The sequence below is a fragment of the Pempheris klunzingeri genome, chromosome 21 (genome assembly GCF_042242105.1).
Source record: "Pempheris klunzingeri isolate RE-2024b chromosome 21, fPemKlu1.hap1, whole genome shotgun sequence".
Classification (NCBI taxonomy): domain Eukaryota; kingdom Metazoa; phylum Chordata; class Actinopteri; order Acropomatiformes; family Pempheridae; genus Pempheris; species Pempheris klunzingeri.
Window position 1 is genome coordinate 8,976,898 of NC_092032.1, and position 25,357 is coordinate 9,002,254.

The 25,357-nt window shown below is 41.9% G+C and overlaps 2 protein-coding genes and 1 non-coding gene across 4 annotated transcripts in view; 2 read left to right on the top strand and 1 right to left on the bottom strand.

Annotated features, from left to right (window-relative positions):
* Positions 1-12,871: 12,871 nt before the first annotated feature.
* Positions 12,872-20,489, bottom strand: pex2 (peroxisomal biogenesis factor 2). Of its 2 annotated transcripts, none has more exons than XM_070853090.1 (2): positions 20,437-20,489; positions 12,872-14,494 (listed from the first exon to the last, which is right to left on the bottom strand). In XM_070853090.1, the coding sequence occupies exons 1-2, from the start codon at positions 20,438-20,440 to the stop codon at positions 13,506-13,508; spliced, it is 993 nt and encodes a 330-aa protein (XP_070709191.1). In that variant the 5' UTR covers positions 20,441-20,489; the 3' UTR covers positions 12,872-13,505. The 2 variants fall into 2 exon arrangements, with proteins under 2 accessions (XP_070709191.1, XP_070709192.1); XM_070853091.1 differs by having other exon boundaries at positions 12,872-14,491; positions 20,437-20,472.
* Positions 20,490-20,944: 455 nt separating this feature from the next.
* Positions 20,945-25,357, top strand: part of LOC139221412 (trichohyalin-like) — a 90,682-nt gene continuing 86,269 nt past the window's right edge. Inside the window, 2 exon segments of the mRNA XM_070853340.1 lie at positions 20,945-21,184; positions 24,105-24,254. Coding sequence (XP_070709441.1) covers positions 20,945-21,184; positions 24,105-24,254 — 390 coding nt within the window.
* trnal-uag (transfer RNA leucine (anticodon UAG)) lies at positions 21,228-21,309 on the top strand. The gene has a single exon. It is a non-coding gene; the product is annotated as a tRNA-Leu (tRNA).

A 25,357-nucleotide genomic window follows, 5' to 3' on the forward strand; every position in this document is an offset into this window, starting at 1 on the left:
CCTGAGAAATCAGGAAGCCATTGTCCCCCGTGCACAAATACTCAACATGAAATCTTATTATTTATTACTGGCTGTATTTGGGAGTATGCACCAAAACAGAACCTGTTGTTTTTCTGCTAACAGGTGTAATACAACTTTCCCACTTCATCCAACAACTGATTCTGCAAAACTTTGTTACTTTTCACCCCCAGGGGGAAATTCAGTGTGCTTTTTTAGTAAATGAGGAGATAAATATTGTTTGTGCAGTTTGCAGCACTGCATCAGTGGGGAAGAGGACACAGCATCAGGCAACAAAAGGCACAATTCTTGTAGTGATGCATCCTTTAAGATGGGAAATAAACATTAAAAGCATTTTCTCTAGATTTACCCAGGTGTCAACAAAGGCCACAGACAAACTAACATATGAAAAAGGCAATCTAATTTTTTCCTATATATCTTTCTTTGGACCCTCCTGCTTTTAGTGTTTACTGCTGCAATACCTCATTTCTGGGGTACAAAAGGAAAGACGGAAGGTGAAGAAAATGGAGGGGGCAGGAGTACACCTGCCTTATTATTGCCTTGTGGATGAAGGATACAATCACTGCTGGCATTTCTACAAGAGACACAGCCAACTAACACGTATTTTAAAGTGAAAGAGAGGGAGGAGGAGGTGTGAGGGAGAAAAGGAGGCAAGCCCGAGAGAAAAAGAAAAAGAGACGCAGACAGACAGACCAACAGGCTGACAGAGACTGAGTGTCAGGGACAGAGAGAAAGAAAGAAAGTAGGTGATATAGACAGCAAAATGAGCAAGTGATAGAAGTGAAGTGAGAGTGAGAGCAGGAGAGAAAGAAAAGGAGGGGCGACCTGAGAGAAATCAAACATGGGCTCTGTGCAACAGAGGTACGTCGGCAAACGAGCATGTTATGGCAGCCCGCTGGGACTTCCCCGGCAGATCGTTTGTGCTGTTTCCCAATCTGTTCTGAGGAGCGGCACAGCCCCACATGGGGACGTGTGAAGGCGTCAAGATGGGATTGCTTAAGACAGATGAAACAAGGTGTTTTTTGATGCCATCTCGAGCGGACAAAAGTCTGATTTCCTGTTTTGCCTGTGACACAAAGGGTGCTGTGTAGTTTGCAGAACAGTTCAAGGCTTTTTGTTGTCAGGGCTGTAAATAACTAAACACACGAGAGGTGAAGTTACTGAGGTTCTGGAACCTCATGCAGAAAGCTGAGAAATATGTGGCATATTTTCTCTTTTTTTGGCATTTATAATGCCTTAACACCTGTGACAAACAAACAATATTACAGTTCTCTCATCAGTTCTTTACATATTTTCCTTCAGTGTGAAAACAGTCTGTAAAGTGAATGTCCTGGCACACACCCATTTAACTCTGGACAGCCACAGCTTTCCTTACATTCACTGGACCCCTGAAACAATACCATAGTAACAGAGATCAAAGTGTCAGGCTTCGTAATATTGCTTTACATTTTAAAGGGCGCTGAGCAGCCAGGCTAAGGTTTTTACAAGGCACGCTGAGTCGTTGGGGAAATAAGGGAGCAATGGAGGAGGGAATGAAGGAATTTTAGGGGGTGATGGGATATGTCTCACTCTTTGTTCGAGTACACACACACATACACTCACAAACTGAAATCATACCATGTGCAGCGGAAGAGCAGGCGGTGAGGAAATAGAAGCTAAATATAAAGTGACACGCTGCATTCCCCAGGTCATTCACAGGCCCTGCACCAAATCACAATGCTCCACAGCTCGTCGTTTATCACACACACAACCCTGAGTCTCACAAAGAAAATTATAAAGCAGCCAAATAAGCATGCCTTGTAATTTATAGAATCACTGATGAAGGGATGAGGCGATGCACTGACATCAATTTGGCTCAGATGCTCGGCATTCTTACGGTCCTCTTTGTGTATCAACTCAGCATCCTGGCAGGAACATTTGTAACAAAAAGCTTTTTTAATGTTTAAATGAAAATTTTAATGAGGCCCTGTGTTGCTTTTCCTTTTGAGTCTTTAAGAGCCCTCTAAATCATTAAAACTTGCTCTTTCTTTGATTTCAAGGTCATTTGAAGAAATAAGGCAGCCTTAAGTGGCCCTCGGACCAAAAGTGGCCTATATGCCAAAGACCGCAAATGAATGTAGCCTAATGCTTTTTAATTTGCATTCATCTTTAAAAACACAGAAGAGCCATCTCTAAGTTATAATAGGCTGAGATGGCAGTTGGAGGCCCTCTAGTCATTAGTAGCAATGCAGCTCCTCTAAAATGAAGGCCTTTCTCATCTTGTTTTAACTTAAGCCCATTACTACAAAGATACATTAGCCTGCTGTCCATCGCCTGTTTGTCTGCATACAATATTTCCGTCTGGCTAAGTCTGTGTGTGCCCAATTATGTTCACATATATGCACGGATTCAACTGCTTTCCCTTCCCATGAGCACAAACACATGCAACACAGCTATTCAGCAAACACATGCATAGAAACAAAAGATGCCAGAATAGGGGACCTTAGGAGGAGACGACATGCATTGTTTGTTTAATCACGTGTTATGAGATGACTCTGTAATTATGTTGTCATCTGCCCGCTTCAACACGGCAAAACTGGGCCGCCACAGCATGCCTTGCTCCTCCACTCATAATTCCACACTTCAAGCTTTAATGGTCAAAAGCGAGAAAATGTCTTTTTTTCCCCTTCCAGTCTTTCATCTTTATTCCTTTTCTTTATTACAAACACCACTGTGTAGAGACTGAAACTGTGGCTTTTTTTTTTTTTTGGAGCAGTCACATAAAGCCCGTTTGACAGGCACTATGTGTCAGCTCCCACTGCATATGGGTGTGGGGCAACAGATGAACAGATTTTACGTACTGTATTGAACTGATGAGACAGCAAATAACAGTGTGTCCTATTAAACACAGCGAGATGGGTCTTTCTTATTTTCTTATTCCCCCCATCTTTCCCTTTCAATTTCGCTTTATGCTTCACTCTCCTCTCTGTTCTATTTCCTTGCCATTCTTTTTCCTCTTTCTTCATCTTCCTCTGTTCTACGTATGTGTGTGTTTCCCTCTTTTCTCCTTTTCTCCTCTCTCTCTATACGAGGTTAGGTGGTGTGTGTCTGTGAAAAACTGAACATCTCCAGTGAAATTGGTTTTCTGTGGAGAAACTGATGGATCACTCTGTGTTCCTGACAGGAGTAGGGGATTGTTTATGCCATATGGACAAATACATGTATACACACATACATACTCACACATATGCAGGGCTGAGAGGGCAAGGGAATTGTTTAAGCTGAAGCAGAATTAATTCTTATGAGCCGCAGATTGCTGTTTACGGGAAAATACACTTTTAAGCTGCAAGAGATGTAATCTAGATTGCAGCATTCTCAACAATGAATTATGGTTTTGTAGGGAACAGCTGCAGCAGCCTCCCTCTCACCCTCCATTTCCTTAGCGCACACCCACACCCACACACACACACACACACACACAGATTAGTTGCAAAATATTACTACCGCTTTTAAAAATAAATGACTTCATATGCCCGGCAAATTATTCACATCCATGTAAACACACAGTGATCATGAACATCAAACTGTAAACTAGTGAATGATGGTGACATGCAGCTGATCTGCAGTTGTGAATTTTCTTGCTATGACACAAACATGTGCAGGAAATAAAAGCAAAAAAAAAGGAAAAAACGTACATAAAAGAGCGAGTTATAAAATGTCATTTTATAATGCATTATGTGGAAGTAAATAGTAATCAATAGTGCAATAGAAACAAAATGTAAGCTTCTCAGTGCCATAATGTGATTGTGTTCAACTTGTTTGACTATGCACTGTTACACAAATTCATAGAAGTTAAACAAAGGATTTATTTCCATTTTCAGCCTGAACAGTGTTATTATCATCTTTTCTTTAACACCAGCAACCTCTATTACAAGAAGTGAGAAATTATTCCATTACCAGCAATCTCTCTCCTCCTCCTCCTCTTCTTCCACAAACACACACAAGTAGTACTACACACACTCTGTGAATTTATGGAGGAGAAGCTTGCTTATATTATTATTGCAGCATATATAGCACTGGATAACAGCTGCACACAAAAGGTCTAAATTTCACATCACAGCTCATTAGATACTTCAATCACACACATACATGCACATAAGCTATATGAGACATAATCCTGACCAATTCACAAGACAAAACGTTCAAGAGAATACCTCCTCATGGCTTTGCTGTGGCCAACTAGTCTATGTACTGCTCTGGCTGTTGCCCTCCACTGAGACATGATGCCCCTCAGCACTGGATAGAACTGAGCTACAGTTAAAAGTAAAATGTAGTTTTCAGATGTGAACAAGCACTCAAGCATCAATCAATGAAAAGATGAGTTTGCTTTATATCTTTTCATAATCATTGAATGATGACCAGAAAAATAGTGTCCTGTTCACAACTAAATGTGCACTCATCAAAATACATCCTTGATGTCACCTGGCATGTTGTGACTGAATAGGAGTTAAATAAAACACTACAATGACAAAAATGAATACTGCTAAACATCTTGTGCAGTCAGCTTGTATTAATGTGTGTTGGTTTTTTTTTTATTCAAAGATTAAATTCATCCCCTGTTCATCCCTCCCCCCCGCCTCCACCCCCACCCCTACCCCCTTTTTTTTTTTTGCTCCCAGTTTTTATCAGTACTCATGCAATAACTCGAGCGGAGATGGAGCAAATGTATTCCACCCATATGTATGAATGAATGAATGAATATGATTACCAAGTCTTGGACCCTCTCAAGGACAAAGTGCTGTGTTCGTCCTGTGTGTGCTGTTGACAGCCTTGTGTGCGCGAGTGTGTTTGTATGTGCATTTCTTGGTGTTTTTTGTAACGCCTTTTGAAACCCTTGTTTACTTTTGTCCTTGTCTCGGTTTAGGGTGTATGCATTTAGGTTGGAATTAGAACTTCTTGAGCATATTTTTCTTTTCCGTGTTTGTGTGTGTGGGTGTCTTCGTGTGCAATTAAAGGTTTATATAGTACATGTATCAGCAGAGGCTGACTCCATGTTGCTTGTTGTGGTGTAATGACAATCTGCCTCCTCCCACTGTGCACACACACACACACACACACACACACACACACATATACCCATCTTTCCCTGGTCTCCTCCCTCACCTCCTCACTGACTGTCACATTCAAATGCAGCCGTTTTCAGGTGACGTACCCAGGAAATGCTGTCCTGTAATTGTGTCGCTCTGTCTTCCTGTGGTGAGGTAGCTGGTGGCTTGCCGCCTGCCTGCCTGTGACACACCAGAATTACCAACTGAGGGGAGAGAGGGGTGAAGGGAAGAGAGGAGGGGTACCATTAAAATGCAAAATCACCACTGCGGTGCAGTGCAGCGCCTCGCTCCCTCACTCTTTCTCCGAGGCAGCCATCTTATGATGGAACGAGTATGTGTTTGATGGTGTGTGAATGTGTGTCTGTTTGAGTCTGTGTGCGTGCACGTGTGCATGTATCTATACGTCTGTGTGTTTGATAGAGTGTAGAGTCGGGCTACGAGCGAGGAATGGTGAGATGGCGCGGGGATGGCAGGCAGGTTTGTGTGTGTGTATGTGTGAGGCAGGGGTGATAAATCAGAGCTAGGTAAAGGCTTTTTAATGCAGCGGACCCCTCTCCCAGCCTCCATCTTCTGTCAGGGCTCAGTAAAAGATGAGAGCCCCCTGGGGAACGGCACTAGCCCACAGCATAGCAGGACTATGCCGCAGGTCACACACACACACACACACACACATTTACACACAGGGGCCTGACGCATAGCCACTGACTAGGCCTTGTGAATGAGTGAATACATGAATAACTGAATCTATTGAATGCATGAATATATAAATAAAACGTTCCACAGGAGCCACATTTATTGATGAACACCCCCCTCCCAAATAAATGTGTTTTTCAAATGATTTCCAAATGAATTCCCTAAATGATTTATGGCCGGTGATATTGCATTTATATCAGAGAAAATATTTTTGTAGAAAACAGAATGGATATTTGGTTCATCTCTGCCTGTGCTGCTAAGGTCAAACAGAGTCTTTGTCGATGATGTGCCTTGAGTCTTGAAGCGGCCCCAAGTTTCAGGGAGCCGGATATGAAAAATATGTGGAATTTGCCAACATCTGACAATACTTAGTTGGCAATATATCTCCTGTCTGATAGAAAAATGTGTTCTGAATTGCAGATACGCTCTCTTTTCTGGCATACCTTTTTAATTTGACTTTGAGGGAAAACACACCGGGCTCCTAGATAGACAAGCAGAGATATGACTGCTGAATGTTGTATAGGCCTTTGTGGATGGGGCAGAGAGGACTCCAGCAGCTTGGCGCAGAAGACAAGCACAAACACTTGAGAACATAATACTTGACAACGAGCCCAGAGTATCAGTTAGGGGCCCTACAGAGAAAAGTCTGGCATGTTTGTAAGGAGGATGAAAACAGAGTCTATGAGATTGCAGAAGAGTAGACTCTTAGTTAGAATTTCAGAAAAACTTGGGCCTCAATTTATTCACTTTTTATAGATGTGTTTAGTTATTAAACAATCTAGCCTTGCCTCCCAGAGGAGGGTACTGTACTTCCGCCAAGCCACAAATATCTTAATGTTGGAGCACTGATGATTATAAAATTGGTTTTATTTCAAGGATTTGGTTGAAATTATGTAGGCTTGAGGAAGCAAAAAAAAAACCAAAACCCACCAGGATAATGTGAGGCACAGACTTCGAAAACAAACTTTTTGCTCTGTGTGATTACACACAAGGCCAATGCCAAGACATAAGTAGACACAAAGTTGTGCCTGGGGAGGCCACACAAATGAAATTTTTCTTTTATCATCAAATTTGCCTGGCATAGAGCTCCAGCAGATGCCCACAGATGGCTCCTCCATTTTGCAACATCAGGACGTCCAGACTGCACTGACGTCAGTGTCAATCACAGCGCTAATAATTTTGTGCCATTCTGACGCGGTATGCATGGCACACATCAAAGCTGGTGTTTCCGTGGGCACCTGGAGCTCTATGTCACCACCCTACACATACAGACACACAAACAGAGACCAGACAAAAAAAAAAAAGGAGTGGGCTTGGCAGAAGGTCAGTGAGGAAGTTGGAGTTCCTGAAATATGTGTGAAATATGTGTCTGTTACTTGATTCCAGCTGTCGGTTGTACTTTACCGTGAACCAAGTTAGCACACGCATTAGCCCCACTTAGCAGAGCAGCTGACTGGGGCTGACTGGGCACACTCGTCTGGCTTCATAGTTCATGTTTATGTGTGTTTATTTGCGTTCATGCGAAAGTGAAAAAAATGTGCTTTTGGAGCACAGCATCAGGCGCAGGCTATATTTTGTATATAATGCCACACTATACTTGACCCTGCACTAACAGGGTCGGTTATAGTATGCATATATATTAATTCAGTGGGTGCTACAGGAATATAAATGAATAATTTAGTTGACATGGTCCCACTTGGAACAGTCCTCTAACCCTGGCTTAATGCTCTGCATATTAAACTAAAGCACCACACATGAATTGTGTGAGAGTGAGTGACAATGGGTTAAAACATCTCTGAAATTATCCTAACCTTAACTAAAAGTGTGGGTATTAGATTATATGAAGACTTGGCAGGTGCTAATTATTAAGAGCAATGCACAAGGGGAAAAAACTACATGTACAGAAAATATACAGCATTAGAGTTTTAAGAAGGGAGGACTGTCTGTTTGGAAAGCACAAACTCCACAGTGGAGGCTTAGACCTCATGTAGTACAACAGAACAACATCATAATCAAAGTTTTTCCTTCAGGTTACAGCTGCATGTTCACTCAGGGGTATATGAGCTCCGACAATGCGTAGCTCCAATAACAACTGTGTGTTTGCAGTTCGGTTTGCACTGTACTGTATGTTGAGATGTGAAGGTTAATGTGCATGTTTGTGTGTGTTTATTATTCTTTCCTGTGCATGTGTGTCTCTGTGCATCTGTTGGACTGAGCAGGTTAATGCTGGTTGACACATGCGGTTCACTGATCTCCTAGAGGAGTCGAGACTCGCTGTAGAACCTTCACACACAGGCATCCATGGCAACTACAAAAATTATATTTCTTCCTTCCCCAGCAAGCCAGAGATTCCAAGATGCTGAAATGCACAAATACATTGTCATTACCCGGCAGCCTCATACTTAACAGGGTTAGCCTTTTTCTGCCTGCTGTTCTCATTGTTCAGTGTATTGCCTACACATGTAATTTAGAAATTCCTCTTGTTACCTTTCCCAGGCAGTAACTCCATCTTATATTTACATGCAGGGTTAGTGCTTCTTCCAATGCCCGCGTGAGGCTGCTTTATTGAAAATTCTTTCCATCCATGGCCATTATTGTGTTTCTGTTTTACAATCTTACATATTTTTGTTCTCAACTTGGCTCTGAGATTTGAAGTATTAGATTTAGTCAATGAATTGAAGTAATGGTAGTAAGATTGGCAGGCCATTATCAAATATTCATGTCACTTTACATGTACTCTTGCTTGTATTTGGTTGCTTGTGTGGATTGAGGACCTTGTAGTAGCATTGATTGACAGATGATGGGGAATAAAGCTCTGCTCTACGCTGCTATCTTCCTCTGTTGTTGCTGACAACTTGTGGTTGATTGCACAATGATCAGAGGCTTTTCCCCCAATAACAGTACATATTTATGGAAATTAGTCTGTAGCCTGAGCTCCAACAATATAAAACTAAATATTCACTCACCATGTTGATGGTACAAAAAGAGCTAAACAAAAAGTAATGGAAAAATAAAGACTTCATTATTTTTTGTGCACGACCTTGCATGTAATCTGTACATTATAAAACTGGAGATAAACCAAATGTGAACATTCTGATATTCATCTTAATTCATCATAATTTCAGTCATCTCAATTATCACAGGGAACAGACTTTAAAAAAAACAAGTCTATAAGAATAATTTCATCTCTCAGCCTGCACACCTCACGCAGAATAGCCTTCTCGAACAATCCTGCCAGAACGTAGCAATAGATGTAGTTGTACTGGAGGCGCGCGCATGCCTCCTTTTTCATCTCTTTTAGGGGAAATAGGAGTAAGCACATTGTGTCCTTCTCCACATTCCTGAACAAGCAGAGGTTCAATCACATTTGCAGAAGTTATCAAAACTTTCAAAGAGCTCAGCTGGCGCCTTAAGCCACAGGAAATTCACTGGGACATCTGGAGGGATGTGTGCAGATTATTGCTCATTTAGTCTGTTCTAGACATTAGTAGGAAGAGGACCAAGATGGCTAAGCACACACATAGACTACAGGATGCACACAGATACACAAACAGGCTTGGCTTTTGCAGATTTTACCCCAGGCACACCATAACACACCTGTGTATAATCCACCATGATGCCCTCTGGTCGTTTGTCCAATCCCCTCACTACTCCTGTCCTAGCTCATCCAATCAGAGGCCAGGTCAGGTAAAGTTTACTTCCATCTCTTTAGCCCTGTGTTAGTGCAAGTGGATGTGAAATATAAATGAAGTAAAAAAAAAACCCACATGGTTTGGTGTTTTAATTTGATGTGGCCACAAATACCTCACTTGTCAGGTCATTTTACAACACCACAATATAATGTTCAGTCAGAATTTATTTCTTAGTGTCGAGAAAAAAACTGTGCTCCATGGTGCATCGGGGCAGAAAATATAATGCGCTGTTCAAGTGGTGGATTTAAGTGGATTAAATTTAAAGTGTGTGAATATCAGCTATTGCTAATTACAGTATATACAGAAGTTGATGAAAATAACCATGCAACAAATTAAAACTTTGGTTTGGTAAAGGTCTGTGCATGCTGTCAGGGATATCTTTGTTTCTGATGTGGAGGAACATTTAAACTTTTTAACGTTATACAGTAGCAGAGCCTTTATTGATGTGCATCATAAGATACAGAATTTATTTATTTATTTATTACATTTTCTTGACCTTTGTACTTGCTCTTCCAAACTACATATTTCGAAGTGAACATATAGATCCTGTATAGATCCCAAATTATCTTGGGTCTTAAGAACAAAAAAGGAAAGGCCAAATTCTATATATTCCCAAACCAGCGCAGCTCCATCTTTCTCAAGGTGTGAAATGCAACCAGACAAAACCTCAACACCACGATAAAAGCTCAGGAAATTACTTCCTTATTTTAGGAGTGATTGATTGTCCCCCTGACCTGTTAGACTGAAGAGGTGGTTAAGAAGAGGAGGCAGACTAAGATAATTGGGCCCGGTGGTATCCAAAGCCCGGCAGGTGTTGAAAGAACTCTCATAACACAGGTACCTGCAGCGGCTGCAGCCCTGAACTCGAGCACACCTAGGATTTCACTACCTTGGAGGAATTTTGGTGTTTTATGTTTGGCATGTCTTTTATTGAATAGATGAAATATGAGAGATACTTGTAACTGTTATTGACATATTGGACATGCCACAAGAAAAAAATATACCGGTGTCAGAAATCCTCTGAGGTGTCAACAAATAAATGTTGCATTTTTTGTTTCATCTTTTCTTGGCATGAAAATAATGTCATTCGCTCTTTGAAAGTGATGTCAGCTGTTGGAAATATCTCCCCATTACAAGAGGGACGTAATTCCCTTACCTGTTGAAAAGTAGGTAAAAGCTTACACCATGAGCAAAAGGATCAGAGATGGAATTTTGTTGAGGGAAAAAAGCACAGCTGTTTTTACCCTTTAATTTCATTAGTGATGCATAGGGCTTTCTGAGTCCTTCTAGTCATCTCAAATGAAGAGGTAAAAGCCAGGCATATGCTTAAATGATAACATTCTCTCTCAGAGAAAAATATGCATGTACAAATCAAAGCTATTGTACTATCCTTATTATTATCTGCAAGCCAAGGGCTCCGTTCCAATTAAAGAATACCACAGATGGACCATTCAACAAGCATGCACACAAACGAACCTACAATAGGTACAGTAAAGTACCCAGTATTACAGAGCCCAGAGAAGAGCTTTTTACTTTAAAAACTATTTAATCAGGAAAATCAACGCCTAACATCAAAGAAATGGAGATGAGGGACAGGCGGATAAAGAGGCTCATCAAAGAAGGAGATCTAGTTAGGGATTCAACGCCCTAATTCCCTTTCTCTTAAAACCTTCGTCAGAGGGGGCACAGGGCCAATTTGCTCCCTAAATGGCTGTGTGTGAATGTGCAGATTGCTTTGCATAGCCGCTGGGAATCTGGGCTTCTTCCTCTTTTTCTTCTCCACACGGAGCCTGTGAATTAGAAAAGATCCAAAGACAGATAAGCTTAACGGAGCCTTAGCTACCTTCCTTAAGTCCAGAGCCCTGTTCCAACTTCCAACTAATTCAATCCATGGCTTAACTCAATTAATAGACTTTAATGCACTGTTTCTTCTTTATCTTTTCTGTTTCCTGGGGATTGGGGACTTCAGTTAGAGTTGTAGAGTAATATCGGCAAAGAGGTTTGAATTGTAAGACTGTAATGTTAAGACAATGACATGTCCCAGTGGCATTACAGCTGATCATATATGCATCCTTAATTTCAAGCGTCTCCTTTATCTCGCTTTCTGGGACTTGCCGTACATTAAAATAATGTAGCGCATAAAATATTGACAAATGGTCTCCCCTGTCTTGGGCTTTTTATGCATTTACTATAGGATTCATTAGTCAAAATGTCCTTGATGTGAGAGAAGACCTCCCCATGATGAGCCTTATGTTTTTTACATAATGTCAAAACCAATCATCATCTAGGTTTGTAACCCCGACATCAAGGTGTATGTTTTGTTTAATCCTACATGGGGCTATTTCACTAATTTTATATGTGCATTTAACCGTACAATGTATTAATTTTGATTAGGTTTTACCACCAAGGACACACAGACCTGCAATGTTCTAGGAAAAATAAAGATCACATTGGTCAGTAACATAAATAATTGAAGATCAACCCTGCAGTACACCTACCCAGCATTCTTGAGGGCATTCATGCACCTCATGAGGACAAATATTTCATGCTTTATCCTCTCTGCTCAACAGAAACATTAACCTCATCTGAGTGCAAATGTGTGCGTCTTTCTGAGCTGGGAGATCTGAGACCTGCTCTCCGCAATAGGCTTTCTATCACGCCTGCAGTTCCGATTGATCGTCTCGGCAATCAGCAATTAAGCCCTAGTGATCAGAGCGGGAGAGGGGAGGGAGAGGGAGGGAAGGAGAGGTGGGGGGTAGCCCCCCACCCCACTCCTCTCTTGTCAGCCCGGGAAAGGCTTCACTCAGCTGGGGTGCGTTTGGCCCGGGGCTGGGCTCACTGGTGGAGGTTAACTCCAGCATAAATAAGCATCTTTGGACTCATTACAGGGATTAGAGAGTAATTCGCCTGCGAGGAAGGAGACGACTGCCAGGGTTTTGGTACAGTTTACTACAGTCTTATAGGGGCGAGGGCCCTGGAGATTACAGAGGGAGAGAGATGGAAAGGCAGCAAAAGAGAGAAAGGCCAAGGGAAAAGAGAGGCTGGCTGTCAAGTGTGTGTGTGTGTGTGTGTGTGTGTATGTGTGAGTCAATCCAAGCCCCCGGCTGCCCCCTTGATCTTGAGCATGTTGGGGTGCTGTGAAAACGGATAATGGGAGTTAGAACGACCGGGCCTGTCTAGAGAGAAGTGTGCTGATTGTTATAACTTTCCCTCATCTCTCTCCCCTCCACTTAACTAAATAAACACCCAAGAGGTAGAACTCTATCAATTTTAATGATGTTGAAATACAATTTAGGCACAAAATACACAACAAATGCTAATTTGGCCATGATGAGAGGCATCAGAAATTCCTCCCATTATTTATTCAGCTGACTTTCTGCATTTTTCATCAGAACAAATATTCCCATTTCAACAAACATACACACACACACACACACACACACACACACACACACACACACACACACACACACACACACACACACACACACACACACACACACACACACACACACACACACACACACACACACACACACACACACACACACACACACACACACACACACACACACACACACACACACACAGCCAATTTGGAGCATAAATCAACACGTTCACTCATCAAATATATGCTCTGTGTGGTTCTCTGCAGTCTGTCCAGTGCACCAAAGACAAATAGTTCTGTCCAAAGTCCAGCCGGAGAAACAGAAGGGGCAGAGGATTGTCAATATATGCACACATACATTAAACATGGCAGGTCGATGTGTGTTCAGAAAAGACACCGACATCATGAAGACTGAAGTCCAGTCATAAACTCATTCACGACTACCTTGTGAATCTTTCAAAAAAAAGCTATGCTCACAGAACAGGGACTGTTGAACCATTGTCTTCATTTTTCATATAAATCTGTCTTCACAAAATATTTTCACATGATTAAGTTAGTTAGTTTAAATTATTTTATATTTTATTCAATCAAAATTGCATGAGAAACATTTATACAGTCATAATCGGTTCACCTGCTCATCATCTCCACTTCCATCTTGACCGGCTCAAGCTGCCCTGCCTCGGCACCACATTTGGGGCAGGTGAGATAAGCATCTGCAATGCTGTGGCTTTTGATGCAGTAGTAGCAGAAAACATGTTTGCAGCCCATCGTGTGTGGCATGGTCGGCCACTCTCCGCACAGTCCACACTCTTTCCACACCTCTTGGCTGACTGTCGCTCCCTCGCCAGCAGAGCTTTCTCCCCCAAAAACAATCGAAGACACTGTTGCCTTCAATTTCCTTGTATTGATGAGCGGTAACAGGAAGATGAGGAATTCGGCAAAGCCATGCCACAGCAGTTCGCGGTTCATGTACTGGTAGGTTATATCCCGGACCACATTGGCCTTGCAGAAAACTGACCGAGCTCCCACAATCCTTTCAGCCAGGACAGGATGGTGACCTTTCCTTAGGAACACGAGGAAGTTGATGACACTTGTGAGCTGGGCGATGCTAGAGACAAGGGTCAGGCAATTGCGGAAACCCTGTTGGACTAAACCACCGAATCTTTCAGACACAGGCCCTCCTGAACTCAAACCCAAGCACAGCAGCAGGCTGTGGGAACGTTCCTGGAGCCAGCGAGGACCTGCGGTGAGTAGAGCCAGACCCAACTTCTGCCTGCTGGAGAGAGGTCTGTAACGGGAAGACGAGGATAAGACATTGTGGTAGCGCAGACTCAATAAAGACTGGCCCACAGTGGCACTGCTTGAATACAGCGTGAACCTCCACAGGAGTAGGTGGAGCAGAGCTCTCAACTCCGGCTCCAGAGGGGTGAGCAGGCCTGGCCGGCAATTCTGGAAACACTGGGAGAACTGGTTCCATAGCAGCTGATCAAGGGCTGAGTCTAGCTCCAGGGCATCCAGCTGGTTGATGCGCAATACTGGGGTCTGCGGGTCAACATCAGTTTGTGGAGCAGCACTCCCAGCTGTCCTTTTATGGTTGTCCTCGCTGTCCAAACCTGCTGGAGAAATACACACAAGGACATGTGGTTACATGTACAAATACAAAGACAAAACTTAATTGAAGATTTGACAAACTTTGTCAAAAAAGTTTTCTGCTGACATACACGGGCACAATCACAAGTTCAGGTTTTAAACAAATGAAACAGAGGAGTTATCCCCCCAAAAATGGCCAAAACTACAAAAACAAGATCCAGGTTGAGAAAAAAAAAACAACTGAAATTTCCCTCATGCTGCCAATAATCAGGCACATAAATGTCTCATGACTTACTAAATACCTTATTAACGTAAAGGTAAGACCATATGTGATCTGTTGAAGTCATGAACATGAACAAAATATATACAGAGTCACAACGATTAAAAGGACAACTGGGTTGTTGGGAGGACTGAGGCCCCGGAGGTGAGGCCCATCCTGTTAGGAGGGTTATTTTTTCTTTATACACAGGAACGGAAATCACTTTTCACATGTAAAACCCGTCCTTAATGCAACCTTTGAGTTGTGCAATGCAGAAGAGCAGGGGGTCTTAGACTCTCTCCAGTATACACACACACATAGACAGACACACACACACATACACACACACACACACACACAGGAGGCGAAGCCCAAGGGCTCTTGGTGCCTGCTCCTTCTGGAGATAGGGGTGTGTGTACAAATCACATCACTAGGGATTAGGCTAACGGCACAGTCTCTGGTACACCGTAAACATCTGCCAAATGTGGAACAATTTTCCTCCCCCTAGAGTCGACTCCATATGGGATCTCACCATTGTGACGTCTGGGCTATTTTGCGCTGCATAGGTTTCCAAACTGCTCACAGTTCCCCCAGTTTTATCTGCCCTTTCCTCAAATGAAACGCTTAAGAAGTGGGAGACTAACTAACGCAAAGAGAGACAGAGCAAGAGGCCCACAGAGAGAGAGAGACAGAGAGGCCTTTTTCTGACAGTGGCTTTTGTGTCTCGCTGAACAGGATTTGTCACGAGGCTTTAAAAGAGATTTCAGCCGGGTAAATATGGCAGTTTTGACAGAAAGAGAGAGAGATGATGGTCACTTTAGACGTTTCTCAAGGAGGTATAAAAAAACATTCTAATATGCAGTGGCAATGCTTGGGTTTATTGTGGTGCACAGGACCATCTGTGTATTCATGATGTTTCAATAGAGCCAGGATACACCGTCCAACTAAGTTAGAATTAGCAAATGAATGAAAAAAGAGTGAATTCACGCTGAAGTAAGCAGGTGTGACAAATTCATTGAGCTGCATTTGAAATGCTGCCATGTTTAGTGACTAGAAGCTTGCCCGTGATGGAAGTAGGGTTTGGATTTTAAAAAAATATATATAGAGGTAGTCTGAATGTGTAACCAAAAAACAGGTCCATTTGTTTAGCTTAATCGGAAAGTTTTTCCTTGATGGGAGAAAATGTGCAGATTATGTGTGTGTGTGTGTGTGTGTGTGTGTTTGTGACTATGTATGTATGTCAAGTGTAACCATGATCTATGCAGAGCTCTAATACAGAGCTAAATTAATCTATCAGTCCATAGTTACATTTACACACAGACGCGAGCACACAAACACATCCAGGTGGAGGAAATCCCCGTCACAGCAGCAGCCCTCTCATGAGAGTAAACCCGGCCGGGTCCAATATTCTTTTCAAAGCCTTTTATCGAGCAGTTTACAAGTTATGAATGAATATGTTTTATTTGGGGAAACACGGTATTGACAGCCACCTATCAATAGTAATGTGACTATTGTCAAGGGTCTGTCAATATTAATGTAATTATGATGTAGAGGGATCAGAGGGATGCCGGAGTCGGGGGCCAAGTAACATCTCCTGCCCACTGCCATATCAATAGCTGGGATTGCTATTGACAGCTTCCCTTCAGACTTGCAGCACTTGCCAAATATATAACAAGCAGACACTTTAGTCAATGCCGGGCTGCCTATAAAAATTAAGCATTTGAATTTACAGGGCTTTTACTATGGATGGCTGGAAATCCATGTTCCTTATGTAATAGTCAAAAGTCACAGTCACTGCCAGTGTTTACAGAGTACTGGCATGGTGTGTGTTTGAAGACACACACACTAAAGCATTTGCACACAAAAAGTAAGCAGATAAAAGCAGACGGACTTCTTCTCTGATGTATTCACACAGACACCCGATGTGATATATTGACTAGATGATCCTCTCCTGGGTCAGCCAACCAACCGACCCAAAGACAAAATGCCCTCTCTTGGAGAGTCGGCAGCTGACAACCAATGGTGTCAGAGGGCAGGTTAGAAGAGTTCACTGAAAATCAACAGGAAAACACCTCAAAAGTCTGGGGTCTTGCTTTTCTTTCAGAGCTGTATAAAATACTTCCAGGAAATATTAAAGGGTATTTTGATCCAGGTCAGATGAGAGTTTTTTTTTTTTTTCTCCCCTTGTTCCCGTAGCCTGTGCATCTTGTTCAGACAAAGATAATGCACTGACTCAAGGCTGACTGCCATAGCTACAGACAACAACAACAACAACAACAACAACAACAACATCCAATCTAACAGGGAACACACTGCAACATAGCTTCAAGGCAAAAGGGGCCATGACCAGTGAGGAAGGAGAGACGAAGCAACAAAGGCGTACGAAGCATCAGACTGAAGCCTTGCAGCTGCATCGGGTCCTCTGAAAACTAGACAACGGGCTGTAATGACAGCTACCCAACAAAAAGACAGACAGACAAAGAGACAGACAAAAAAACACAGACACGTCAGACAGCACGTCATGAAACAGAGCATGTCAAGCTACTGTCTACAGATACAGTATGGGGGGAAAAACTGGGGGCAAAGATAGCTAAGGAGAAAAAAATGAGGGAAGGGAAAAACAGATAAGCACAAACCTCTCCTTAGGAGCTGACCTTGAGACTGACGGTCACAATAAAGGAGGAGGGAACATTCCTGAAGCATACATGGCTCAGCCATACTGGAGGTCTGGGCATCCAGGGAATAGCCTATAGACAGAGAAAGGCTGCACTTTCTTCTTGACCTTGGCATTGGTGTCTGGGGAGGGGATGAGGGTGTTTGGGGCTGGGGACTAAAGATTGAGGGATGCTGGGAAGGTGAAATATCTCTGGGGGATGGACTGTGTTTTGCCTTTTCTGCTCTGAAGCTGCTCGCAAGGCTATCATTCAATACCAGTTGGAAAAGTCTCGATTTAGCTCCTGGCGTGGTGTAGTGCTCAAATTCCTGAGCACTTAGCTACGGTTGTTAGCATAATATATTTGCTGAAATAATGCATAAATGTTCACTTGGCTTTCTATGATGCTTGTAGCAAGAAATAGGCTATGTATTGGCAAAGCACGCTGGATTACAACTTTACATTTTCTTCTCTCGCTCATGTAAATTAATTTGTGTAAAAGCTCTGGTGAATAAAACCTATTTCTCTGAGCACTCCAGTCTCCTTTTCTCTCTCTCTCTCTCCCTCTCCTTCACTTTATAGCCCTTCTTTCGCCAGGAACGAGTGAGGGCCTATTAGCCATGGCCTGCTAATGTCCTCACTATGAAAACGGATGAGAATGTCAGATTTAGAACTTTTAAGAGAGTGATGTCATACAGCAGACCACAGGCATTACGGGGACGCTAAGATTACCCAGGCGGTAACCAGACTAATTGTTATGAGTCTGTTTCATGAAAAATGAATGTGTGCAAATGCACAGTGGGGTCTTTGGGCTGTGTGTGTGCGTCACACACTAATGCTTTATCAAGGCTCTCCTCTTTCTCTAATCACCAAAGACCCCTCCGAGCCACGGGTTGAGGGCCAAGTTAATGCCCGAACACACACACACGAAAAAAAAAAAAATACACATCAGTTGGAACAGCACATCTGACACACAAAAAATGTGCTCCGCTTAATCTGGTTTGCTCAGAAGGTAAATTATTTAAGAGAATTAATTGATTTCATGAGTACGAAGGTTGGGTATGCTAAGGCTGTATGAGTAATAAGTACAGGGGTTTGCAAAAAAAACAACTTAAAAAGTAATGAAACATTTAGAGGGTAGACAGGCACAATGAACGTGGAAGAAAAAGCGTAACAGCTAATAAATGAGAGAACTGTAGTTGTATCTTTCTTAGTCAATGAGAGTGCACTGGGGCCTCAACTCATGCAAATAAAATGAGTTATGTTGAGGAATATTTGATCAGTACATTTCTTAGCTTCTCTTTACACATGAAAAACACAGACATGTCTGTTTTTTAATCTGTGCAACAATTAAAATGTGTGTGGGAGTGGAAAATTCTAAACTGAAGAGGAAATCTACGAGACCGTAAAGGCCACTGCAGGATGAGAGAAATAAATGTTTGCTACAACCGTCAAACCCACCGTACAGATGTTACTTTTAGAGAGATCCATCTTTGATATGCAGCTATGAATCAGTTTGGGGGAATTGGATTGCTGCCATTACAAATTGTACTCCTAGTAACATGTCGACATGCAATACTTCCATCTCAATTTTGAAGTTTAATGACTGAGATTCTGGCAAAAATAAGGGAAATGAAGGCCCTTCTGGCAATGTACACATTACAGCTAGTGCATTACAAAAATGAAAAAAAAAAAAATATACTGTGATACTTGGAGAGAAATGAAGATGATGTATAGGCATTAATAATTGATTTAACACACTGTATGTTCAGAGAATATCTTACATTGACTATCTGTAAGAACAGCTAGTTTTATGCCTGCCAGTTCCTATTGTCTATGTTAAACTGGTAAGTGATGGAATTTAGAGTAGCAATAATATCACAAAAATAATATAAATAGACTGAGAATTAACGAATGATACATTACATAATAAGTTAATTGTGCCATGTATTCAGAAAAATGCCTAATATTTGCTGATTAAGCCCCTCTAAAGTTTGAAGTATTTAAACGAAAAGACCTTTGCACTATTAAGCAAAAAGTACATAACCATTGGTTGTAGCTCTTTTCTTCATGACATAGGCCACTATGTATGTAACATATAATGTTTTTGTTCTGTTAAACTATAAAGCTAACCCATCTAGGGTAGGATTCTTTCAAAGTAAGTGCACAGATAATAACCCCACTGCCTTTATCACTTGCCTTCATCTAGAAACTGTATAAAATGACCTCTGACCCCAGAGTGAGATCACAGCCCAATTTGACTACAGTGACTCCCTTAAAAACACACTCATTACACTAAGTGTTTAGCTCCAGAGACACGCGCCTATACTTCAATCTCATGCAATGAGCCGCCCCACATTCCCCTCATAATGACATTGTCTTTTAATTTTTTTAGCCCCCATGCCCATCAGTCTTTAACAACAACAAAACCCAAATCTGCTCCATTTTGATAATAAGGCAAGAGCATTATGTGATAATCACAGGGGGGATTAGGTTTTGGCAGAGTGTGCAGGAGCAGTGCAGTCAAAGCCACTGGAAAAGAGAGATATAACCAAGAGACAGATAAGAGTAGAGGAGTGATGAAAATCAATAAGATCAACTTTGCCTTGAATCTCAATGTGGAAGGTTTTGATCTCTTGCACCGATTATTTGGGGGAATAATGGAATTATGTGCGAAACACTATGACATGCTCTTGAAGAAACACACTCCCACAAGGTTACTGTCCAAAGTTGCAGCTGGTAAACATACCTGCAGATGACTCGTTAGAAACACTAATTCACAACAGATGGTCATTTGCACTATATACATCCATAGGCACTAACAATCGACTTGAGTTTGAATGCAAATATGTTGAGAAAATGGAACAAATATCGCTTTAGATACCCAACACTGATACTAAACAGCAACAAGGAGGTGACAGCATTACACCAAGAGTCTTTACACCGTCACAGAAGCTGACGTGCCGCATTTGAGCTTCGTGTGGAAGCAGCAGGACACAGTGAGATAAAATGCAGACTTGAATGTTTGCTAAACAACACAGCTAATATATATTTACCCATTTCTTTTCAGGGGAAAGGCAGCCCAGTCCTCCCTGATACGACGAAAACGATCTGTATTTCCGGGTTGTAAAAATGCACCCCGCCTCTCAAAGAGAACCCACCAATGATGTGCAGGAACGTCACTATTACGCTCCCAATGGATAAAATCGGCCAATCAGATCGCACAGCGCCAAAGCAGCGGCAAACTGCAGGGGGAAGCGTTGGCCTGTGTGGAGGAATGATTCATTCACAGTCCTCCGTTGTGGTAACGGCACATAGCGACCAAGTTGTTGGTGAAGCCACGGTAATTCACACAAAGTAACACAGACAATGGCTTACATGAACTCAAAATACCAGGCACTGACTATTTTTCATGTTGCTCCACAGTTGTCTAACGCTGTGAGCTGTGAAGCCGTGCAAAGACGTGACCAGAGTGACAAGCTGTGACAATGAGTGTTAGCCAGTTAGCTTTTTCATCAACAGTGCAGCTGCTTTATCAGAGCAATGCTTAAAACTAGTGCAACCATGAGACAAAAGAGAAGGAGACCAGCGACAGGAGAAAGCTCGAAGCTGTCGAGTCAAGGAAGTGATAGTGTGATCCTGCCCTCTCCATCAGGAGGAGCAGAGCGGAAAGTTACCATCCAGGGTCCCGGGACTGAGACTGACAACATTAAACAGCTTCTAAACGAGGTCAAAGAGCTCTACGAGCAGAGGTTGAAACGCCTGGACGTGGACACCAGTGTAACTCAGGGAGAAGCGCTGCAGGTGAGTAGCTGTTTGTCCGGATGTTATATCGTGGGTGTTCATGGGTAGCGTGGCCGAGCGGTCTAAGGCGCTGGATTTAGGCTCCAGTCTCTCTGGAGGCGTGGGTTCGAATCCCACCGCTGCCATTATAACCATTGAAAGTTATGAATTGCTGACTATACATGCTCTAGCTGTGTAACTTGTCATTGTTATGTCCTTCAATAGACCTTCAAAGCAGAGACATATCTCTAACAAGGAGCTTAATGATCAGTAATACAAGATGTTCGTCCTCTGATAACTTTGTTGTGTCTGCTTCCAATCATGAGGAGTCACTTAAATGTCTGATCAGACACGTAAATTATTCTTTTTTTAAAAAGCATTACCGAGTATCCCATTTAGACCAAAAGTCTGTACAAGATGTGTAGTTTTCTGCCAACATCTATTGTCATTAGGTTATCATCCATCCGATACAAATCAAAGTGCATCCTGTCCACCGTGACTCGGGCATCAGAAGATGACCTCTGTCCTGTCAGACAAATGACAGGAGGAAGCACAGGGGTGCTTTCATAAAGCCGCAGCACTTGTAACAGGTGGCAAATTGCATTATGTTTCCATCTGAGCGGCAGAGATCAGGAACACAGATCCACACTCATATTTAAAAAAAGAGGGGTTTCTAATCATCAGGATTGTCATGTGACATCATTTAGCTAGAGAACGTAGCTTGTGTGAGCTGGGCTGTGCATCAAAGCAAGTGTAACAAGGTTTCAGAGATGGGTTTCGGTCAGCCGGCCCCAGTCGCGGGCCTGCTTAACAAGGTTATGTGTTTAGAACCCAGGAGCTCCCAAGTCCTAAAGGTTGATGTGGACAGTTAATCATAAAGCTTGTCCATTGAAAACACAGCGCCCATTCATCCATGAGCGCATTGTAGGTTTATGATGTTTCCTAACATGCTTAAACATTTGAACAACCTCCCAATTAAAGAATTCATATTAAGTATTGTTTGGGGCCGTGATCACGAATAGCTGTTCCAAAGCTAAGCCACCATGCTACTGAGTTTTAAATAATGGATGTATTTTCAGTTCCACACTTTAATATACAGTGTCAACCCTAGAATGTTATCTTAGATACTGTCACATCTACCATCTTTGTAAAGTTACTCCCCCTGAAGCTATACATCAGTGTTATATTATGCGTCAGGGGACGGTATAAACTGCTTGTTGACTCTTTTGGCTGTAGGGGACAGACATTTATGAACACAGATGTACGGGTGCACCTCTAAGGCAAAAGAATTTAGAAACTCAGTAGCACTCCCTTTTATCAGAGCTACAATCTTTGCACATGTAGGCTATCCGGCTACCTGTACAATCCCTTTAAGGAACAAGCGCACAAGCAGATTTTAAACTGAGATAAAAGACTGACCTGAAAGACTGCACTGAAGAATTGTGAGGATTTGATATTTGATATATTATGTCAGGTGTGGAGCATGCCTAGGTGACCTATTTTTTTGTAAACAATAAAATGTGTACTTGAGAGATGCATTCTTCCAGACAAGAAGAAGCAACAGGGAAAGACATGTTTCTGAGCCTGCCCTAACCCCTGACTCACCTCCTTCTGTGGCACAGCTTGTCTAATATAGAGGTTTTGGGTTTTGGAGAATAAAGCAGTGCAAAGCCCCTCACGAATCTGATGCTTCATACAGCGATGACTCAGATTATTATACTAAACATAAGTACAATGCGGCAAAAAGTTCCTACAATATGAAAAAAAGCTGCGTACGTTTGATGTGAAAGCATCATCGTCTTTGGCTGTTATGTTATTGCTGTCCATTTGTGGGCCCTCTTCCAGATGTTAAAAATCTGCAAACTATTTTTTGCGGCGGAACGAGACCCCGTGGCCGTCGGCAGCACCACAATTTCACCTAGTCGTGCTCAGATGTGTGATTTTGTCACAAACTAAAAGAATCACAACCGGCCCTGTGATACTATTGACTACCCACCTCATGTATCTTCCTGTTAAATCGGATTCTTTCTCTCAGTGGGACTACCTTAAAGAGACAAGGGTGGGATAAAACTAAATAAAGCATGCATTTTCAGATCCTGTTTGTCTGGGGAGCTTGCATGTTTCCCCAGTGAGGCCATTACTGTAGGCCTATGGTCCCTGTTTTTGTGTTCATCCAGCTGCGTGTCAAAGTGATATTTGACATCACTTTGACATTTGATGAATCTTGGGGAAAATTATGCATCTCACTTCTGTAATCTGTCAATTTCAAGAACACTAATTTGCCAAGAGGGAGTACTAGATTTGTAGGTCAGAGAAGATGACATTCTGTCTTTGCAACCCTGTCTCTGTGGAGCCACATTCATATTGCAGCTGATTTCTGGTTTATTGGCAACTTTTGGCTGCCGTGTAAGAGGTGGTGTGACCTGAAACAGTGAAGAGTTGCAGGGGGGGAATGGACTTACTGCTTTAGTGCTTGACTTCAACACCGTGGACCTTTTTTGTCCATTCCCACTTTCTGTAATTCAAGGTCTTTTAAACATTTAATATTTTCTCTTACCTCAACAATATATCTTATTTGGCTAATCATAATTCTCAACAGTAAATGCAGTAAATCAACATTTGGTTGCCATATCGCAGGGAAAACAAATTTAGAAATGTGTCAAATGTGATCATTTTGCAGCTACTTATTAATATTGTGTTCAAATGTTCATGTAAATGTTATTGTTACCCCCAAAGAATACAAAGCTAATACAAAATAGTTGTATATCAATGTAATTTTTAGGAAACAACCCACCTTTTTAGACAGGAACTTTAGTTCATCATCTCAATCTCAAGAAAACAGTTTGTATGAAAGAAAAAAAAAACTGCACGGCTTTACTGTTGCTTTTGAAACACAGCAAATAAACCACCGTTTGATCATGTTGTGCTGTTATTCCTGCAGAGGAAAATGAATTTCCTGCAGTCTTATGTGAAAGACCTCACAGACCAAAACCAGGTGCTGGCTCAGACCATTGAGGATCTGCAGAAGGAGGCTGACCACAAGGTTTCCAGTTGGGAAATGAAGCTACGGACCCCGGATCATATTTTGGACGTAAGGTTTCATAAATGTTTTTATAGCATTTCATATTAATGAAGTAGTCAGTCCAGGTAGAGCATCACTCATTGAACACTCAGTCACCTTTATCATCTTTATTTCCTTAATAGATACAGCATTTGTGTCTTTAAGAGAACCATCTGCAGGCTGCATACAGTCTCTTATAACAAAGAATTTCAATACACAAAATTACAGAGTATAACTACAATGGAAAAAATATGATTGTATCTGATGATAACATCAACCTGAAAAACTTTTATGCATCATGAATGTTGGCTGCAACTCATATCGTCTGGACACATACAAATAAACACACATACTTTCATATTACCTACCTTCCTGTTTAACGAGGAACATTTATTTGATCAAAAATACAATAGAATAATTACGTCAAATAAAATGTATGCACATCACTACCATCCATATTCAAATCACAAGCAATGCTTAAAAGAAGAGGAAGAATTTAGAAAACAAGAGAGGGATACAAAAAGAATAACAGCTCATTTTTTTCTATTCTGCAGCACCATTGTCTCCACCTTTTTTGTTTTGTTTCTGAATGCTACACGTAGCCGAGGCCTCTTTGACCTTAAAGAATCCAATCAGTGGAGATTACACTGATTCACAGTTAAGTCTATGAAAATCCCTCATTGTTTGGACAGAATAGTATCACTATATAGAACAATGGAAATATACAAAGCAATTAAGTTGAGCATGGAGCCGTGCAACAGGTTTTAAGCATAACGGTGTTAAAGATACAATGAACTCTTCTGGATAAGCTGCATGTAAACTGGAAAAGGAGTCAAGCAGAGAGACGTCCTCTGTTATTATCTTTTAGATTTGTGGCCTCGGCCATTTTCTGGAGGAAACCATAAAGTGTCGTTTATTTTTTGAGCTAGAGGTGGAAAGTCGTGTGCAATCCAAGGCAGGACTGTTAAGATATCATCACCACTTGTTGTTGTTACCTTAAGGTATTGTGCCATTTAAGTTATGGCCAGACTGGATTTTGCACACAGAAAAGTAATTATGGCCTATTATACATCAAAGTACTTATGTGCTATTATGGAGAAGGTCAGAGGGTTAGCTTTGTGCGCTCTCTACAC